Source organism: Psammomys obesus, unplaced genomic scaffold (genome assembly GCF_907164565.1).
Source record: "Psammomys obesus unplaced genomic scaffold, mPsaObe1.curated_primary_1811, whole genome shotgun sequence".
Taxonomy (NCBI): domain Eukaryota; kingdom Metazoa; phylum Chordata; class Mammalia; order Rodentia; family Muridae; genus Psammomys; species Psammomys obesus.
In genome coordinates this window covers 24,099,507-24,106,011 of record NW_026590062.1, presented here as the reverse complement: position 1 = coordinate 24,106,011, position 6,505 = coordinate 24,099,507, and the positions used below count along the sequence as shown (strand labels likewise).

Genomic DNA, 6,505 nt, shown 5'->3' with positions numbered 1-6,505 from the left:
CAGTGTAATCTTTCCACTTCATATTTCTGTTTGGTCTGAGCAAAGTTTGCCCCTACAAAAGGCCACAAACCTATAAGCTGGTGCCAAATAATAAATCTTGTTTCCAAAAGCTGTTTTTCAGCAGCTGGCAGCAATGATAATTATTCATATCCACAGAAATCACAATGTCCAATATAATTTTATCACACACACACACACACACACACACACACACACACACACACACAATGGATGTGATTTAAATAGTGTTTCATTTAGACTTCCACAGGAAGAAAATATCCAGAGACACACAGAGAGGGAAGCATTAGGCATTCAGAATGATTTATATTACTCCATATTGTTTTCATGGTCATTTTAAAACTTAGGCTTCAAGCATGTGTGTGTGTGTGTGTGTGTGTGTGTGTGTATTAAATGAAGGCTGAGGCTTCAGCACTTACTTATATCATACCTACATGAAGTCATGAGTTTCATCCCCAGTACCACAAAAAATAAAAGTAAATTAAACACAATAAATTAATGAAATGATGAACTGCTTTGGAATTTACTATGCTATAAGTACTTTAAATATGTTCCCAAACTTAACTTTGAATTTTTCCTCACAACATTTTGACCTTGGTAAGAAACATAGGTACTTTAACTTTCTGAAAAATTACCATTGAGGTAATACATGAGCTACAGCCAAGGCATTGCTAAGGGAATCTGTTACCCTTGGATACTAATTAACTCTAAATATTGCATATAAATTGAGTCATCAGCTAGTAAAAGAAGCAGCTCACAGAAGAAAGTAAAATCAAAGTAGTTCAAAATAAAAATATTATCTTCCAATTATAGCAAAAGGGACCAAGGGAATGATGGGAAACTTCTCAGCTCAGCCTTCTGTTCCCTTTTCTAGTAGTTTCTTTCACTTATCTTGTCCTTTATTGCCCTTTTTTCTGGATGGCAGGTGTGATTTGTTGGGTGGAGTGAAAGTCCCTTCCCACAGGGAAACGATGCTCTTCTTCATCTCTTAGTCTCACGGTAAAACTACTTAATATGAGATCTATTGTCTAAACAAAAATTTAAATGAAAAATACAGCATGATGTACAATACATCACTGTGAACTGTGAGAGCTCTGCTGTACACAGATGCCTAGAACCCATTATCTTCATAACTAAACTTCATACCTCTTACCAACACTTCATTTCCCTCCTCTCCCTTCCCCCGTCCCCGGCAGCCATCATTCTTCCTGGGCTTCTGGATTTAACCACCTTAAGATAGCGCATATCCATTAGAATCATGCAGCATTGCTCATGTGTCTGTGTTTATTTACTTAGCAGATAATCCTCCAACAGCCGTGTCACAGTAACAGGATTTCTTTATTTCTTTTTTCAGAACTGAGTATTAGTCTATTGCATAGCTATACCACATTTCATTATACAGTCAGCTAAATAGGTTTGTACAGAAGTCTGCTGTGATCCAGGTAAGGTTCTTTTCTGTACATAGTCATGTGTGCCAAAGAGGATGTCAAGATTGTTGTCAAAGCACAAATTCACACACATGTCATCTTCAGCTGTGAATTTGTGACATACTTAGGACATTTCTTTTTTCTTTTTCTTTTTTTTTTTTTTACATTTCAACAACAGTTTTCTCTCTTCTCCTCTTTTCCCAGCACCCCCATCCCCCCATTCCTCCTCCTCAGTTTCTCTTCAGAAAAGGCCAGACTTTCCATGGATTTCAACCAATTATTAACCTGCAGTAAGATGAGGCACCTCCCTTTTATTAAGGCTGGGCAAGGCAACCCAGTATGAGAAAAAGGGTTTCTAAAGCAGTCAAAAGAACCACTTTTCTATACAATAGTTTGAAGAGGCACTATTAACCCTGATCTAATCTAAAGCAACAGATTGAGTAGTTCAGGCACAACTGCCCATCACCCAGGTGTCCTTGAGTGAAGAGAACCTGTATACAACTTGTCAAGAATTTTGACGACTATGTCCCCTCATATTTGCTTGTTCCCACCCTGAGGAACAAACACAGCAGTAGACTGCTCTTAGAAAGCATCACTTACGCAGAAGCAGAGCAGCTATCCTAGCGGAACTGTGATTCACTGATGAGAGTCATGACTCACGCTCTAACTTTAAAAAAAATCTGACTTCAACCTGATTTATGAGCTGCTAGCTTTTATCTGCCTCCATGGGACTTTTCGTTTCTCTTCATCAACTTTTACACATTTGCCTTCTTGACCAAAAGAATTAAACTTATCTAGTGAAAATATTTCTGTGAGATGGCCATCATTCAAAAATGCAGTCCATGAGAATGTTTTGTTAGTTCCTAGAGATGATGCTTAAATTTGTGTGGGAGAAAAGAACTATGAAAAATTTATTCATTTAACAAACACAGACATTGGTAATACATGTTCCTTGACCAAATAGTCTTGGTGTTAAAGGGAGACTTTTCAATGTCATACTATCTTTTAAAGCATGGGGAAGGGCACAGTATATAGTTTGGTTCCACGGTGGTCCTCACGTGGAGTCCATAGATATAACTGGTGATTGATCTTCTACTTTCACTCCTCTACTTTATTTCTATCTTCAGTAGAATGGAAAAAACAAAAATATGTATTCTTTCTCACTCAGATCTATGAGGAGTAATTAAATTGGCCCTGTCACAGTAGAAAAGGCTCTAGTGACTATGACCACATTCTCCATGGTAACAGTGTTATTGCTAACAGTTAGCTATTTTTGGAACTGATCTAAGATAAATCCAATGAACTTCAATGCTAAATCCAATGAACTACAATTACCAAATATCCAGATTCAAACAGGGTGTTTAAATGTGTTATTCAGTATAAAAATTACCAAATTGCATTCCAAGGAAAATGAGAAAGAATCTATGAGGAAAGTCCAGAGCTCCTTTGTACATGAGAACTCTAGCCACTGGGCTACCTTCTACCAAAGAATGTCTACCTTCTCTAAGAAAGTAAAAAAAAGACCACTGGTGGCCCACTGGTGACAAGATCATAGACATGGAAAAGTGCTCTGGCTTAGTCACAGTCATGGCCGGCCCCATGAACACAGAACCAAATGGCAAGGACAGTCACTCCAGGAGCTTACACCACTCATCTCGATGTCATCCTTATTTCTCCTTAGCTGATTTTAGTAATACACCACAAGAATAGCTTATGATGATAAACAAGTAAGATTCTTCCAGCATATGCATTGAACTAAGTCACACTATTTAAGAAAGCAAGCATAAATTAAAGTAATAAATTAAAATTAAGTAAAATTAAGTATACATGTAATGTATAGATTCTGGTGTGTTTGTTTTTCCTTACTAAAAGACAAAGAAAGGGAAAAATAATAAAAAGTAAGAGGCTGGAAAGTTTAATGCAAGATATATGTAAATCTATACATAAACCTAATAGGCTGAGATAACTTAGAAAAAAAAAAGGTTCCAAGTGGTAACTAGTCTCTGATGCAGATAGGATACAGCAATGTCCACAAGCCAACAATATCAAAATGGTAGGAAAGGATTGTGAGAAATTACTCTTCCTTAGAATTTATCTATCTAAGTCAAGGATGCCTTGGTGATAACACCATTAACTTCAGCCCAGTAATCCAAACCAAGGAAAACGCAATGGAAAAGTAAAAAATATTTATTCTACCTAACCCAACTAACCCCACTGAACATGTATACTATAGGCTTCTAAACTGCAGCCCTTGGTGATGGCAAACCTAAGACAGAAAAGCCAAACACTGCATGCTGCGTTTGGTGTACAGCGTGTCTTTTCTGCTTAGCACAAGAAGAATCTACTCTCCAGCAGAGACAAGGGCTGGACCCAAGGCCTTGTAGCAGCAAGGTGGTGAGATACTGTTCATTTTATTATTATTATCATTCATTTATTCTCTTTCTTCTTTTTGCCTCCAAAATAAAAAATAAAACAACCATCTCATTGAATATCCAATTAAATCCATGTCCAATTCAGAATTCGTCTTCAGAGCTATCAGCTAACAGCATCACTCTGTCTTGCATACTGTTGAATTCTCTCTGCTGGGGGAAAAAAAACAGGAAAGCATTAAATCCTTTCTCTCTGAAGCTGAGGAGCAGAGTCACTCTAAAGAACAGAGGTGCAGCTAACACCAAGCACTTTGAAGAGAACCCTCTTCTGTACTGTTAAACTCTGTACTTTATCAAGCCAATCAGGCAAGCAGTGAAAGATTCTCTGCAATGAATCAGGTTTGCTCTTGGTTCTTCCATACCTTCCTTTTATGCCTTTTGAAGCCATTTCTTCTACGGCGATTCATAACCTTAATGCTGTAGAGTGCTCCCAAGATGAACAAGGCTCCAGCTATCCCTACCCCGACAGGCACCAACATTCCAGACATGTAGCCAGCCTGAACAGAGGAGAGAGACATTTATCAGGGTTGTTACACAGACCACCAGGTTCTGGGTTGCTTTGCCCTGCTACAGAGCATCAGGTTTTTTGATGCTTTGAATTCTTCTGTCTGTTCTCTTATAATTTAAAAGGGAACCCAGAACAAAGATACTGTTTTGGGGGAAGAAAGCAACAGAGGAAGTAATGAGCCTTTTTAAGGCTTTTCTTTATTATTATTATTATTTGAAATCCCTTAGTTCAGAAATAAATCAGCCCGACCTAGTGGCCCCTCCAGCCCTCGATTATGCACATTTGTCAACATCAATTTTTTGATGACAGAAATATAATTTGTATTAAAGATGGATGGAGTGGGCTTCTGAGAATGCCAGGGCTATTAAAATGCAATAAATTGGAAACAGCCTGAGTTGCATGCCAAAGGGTTGAAGTGTCCTCTGGAATATTGTGTTCCTTGGCGGTAAAGTGGGGATTCTCACTCTCTTGCCCTCCTTCCTTTTCTTCAGCTCTCACTTTTCTCAGCTATATTGCTGTAAGAGAGGAAGGATAAAAGTGCATATAAGCAGTTCAGGGTGCTGCCAACAATACAGAAGGGGCAGAGGCAAAATTGAAGAGTTGTGTTAAACATTAGAAGACAAGGACAAGGAGCTGTGTGAATACGAAATGGATCTCTGAGAGAAGCAATGTGCCCAGTGAACAAGACCAAAATAGAGACTGTCCTCAGTCCTAGAGAAGCAGTGGCCAAAAGTGGCACAAAGATCACTGCTAGCAACATGGCTGCTCCCAAAGAGCTTTGGGTGTCTTCAGCATACCCAAACTCACTATAGACACTTCAGTCCTGAGAGAACAGTGGGATGCCAGCACTTCCCTGTACCTCAGTGCATAGCTCAGGTTCTACCAGCTTTTGGAGCAAGGACCATGTCCTGAGGTAGATTTTTGCAGTAAAACCCCTGTGGGCTGCATGGTTATCCACTAACCTAGAACCATTATATAGGAAAGCATAAGGCTTAGACCCCACTGGAAAAATATATTAGTTATAACTTTTAAAACCTAGAATACATAAATTGTGGTACATTTATACAATAAACTACGACTCAGCAATTAAAAACAAGGAAATCATGAAATTTGTAGGCAAGTGGTGAGAACTAGAAAAGATCATCCTGAGTGAGGTATCCCAGTATCAGAAAAACACATATGGTATATACTCATAAGTGGATATTACACATATAATATAGGAAAACATACTAAAATCTGTACACCTGAAGAAGCTAAGCAAGAAGGAGGACGGACCCTGGGTAAGATGATCAATCTTCATTCAGAAAGGCAAATGGGATAGATATCTGAAGAGGCAGGGAACAGGACAGGAGCTTACCATAGAGGGACTCTGAAAGACTCTACCTAGGAGTGTATCAAAGCAGATGCTGAGACTCATAACCAAACTTTGGGCAGAGTGCAGGGAATCTTATGAAAGAAAGGGGAGATAGTAAGACCTGGAGGGGACAGGAGCTCCACAAGGAGAGCAACAGAACCAAAAAGTCTGAGCATAGGGATCTTTTCTGAGACTAATACTCCAACCAAGGACCACTCATAGGTATAACCTAGATCCCCTGCTGAGATGTAGCCCATGGCAGCTCAGTATCTAAGTGGGTTCCCTAATAAGGGGAACAGGGCCTGTCTCTGACATGAACTCAGTGGCAGACTCTTTGATCACCTCCCCCTGAGGAGGAGGACAGCCTTACCAGGCCACAGAGAAAGACAATGCAGGCTCTCCTGATGAGACCTGATAAGCAAGGGTCAGATGGAAGTGGAGGTGGACCTCCCCTATCAGTGGACTTGGAGAGGCTCATAAGAGGGTGGGATTGGGAGGGAATGAAGGAGGAGGCTACAGCTGGGATACAAAGTGAATAAACTGTAATTAATATAAAAATAAAAACTTATAAATAAAAGTATTAGAGTAGATTGTGTTAAGATTGAAAGGAAACTGAAAATCTTAGTAGAAGCATATAAATTCCGAGAGAACAAGACTAGTGAAAAATGTTATTAAAGTAATAAAAATTAATTAAATCTTTACTTGATAACTAACTAACTAACTAACTAACTAACTAACTAACTAACTAACTAACTAACTAACTAACTAA

The 6,505-nt window shown here is 38.9% G+C and overlaps 1 protein-coding gene across 1 annotated transcript in view; it reads right to left on the bottom strand.

Moving 5' to 3' along the window:
• Positions 1–1,295: 1,295 nt before the first annotated feature.
• Armh4 (armadillo like helical domain containing 4) overlaps positions 1,296–6,505 on the bottom strand; it is a 98,830-nt gene continuing 93,620 nt past the window's right edge. The window contains exons 7-8 of the mRNA XM_055606069.1: positions 4,237–4,371; positions 1,296–4,027 (exon numbers count right to left, since the gene is read on the bottom strand). Coding sequence (XP_055462044.1) covers positions 3,959–4,027; positions 4,237–4,371 — 204 coding nt within the window. The 3' untranslated portion in view covers positions 1,296–3,958. The remainder of the gene's footprint in view (positions 4,028–4,236; positions 4,372–6,505) is intronic.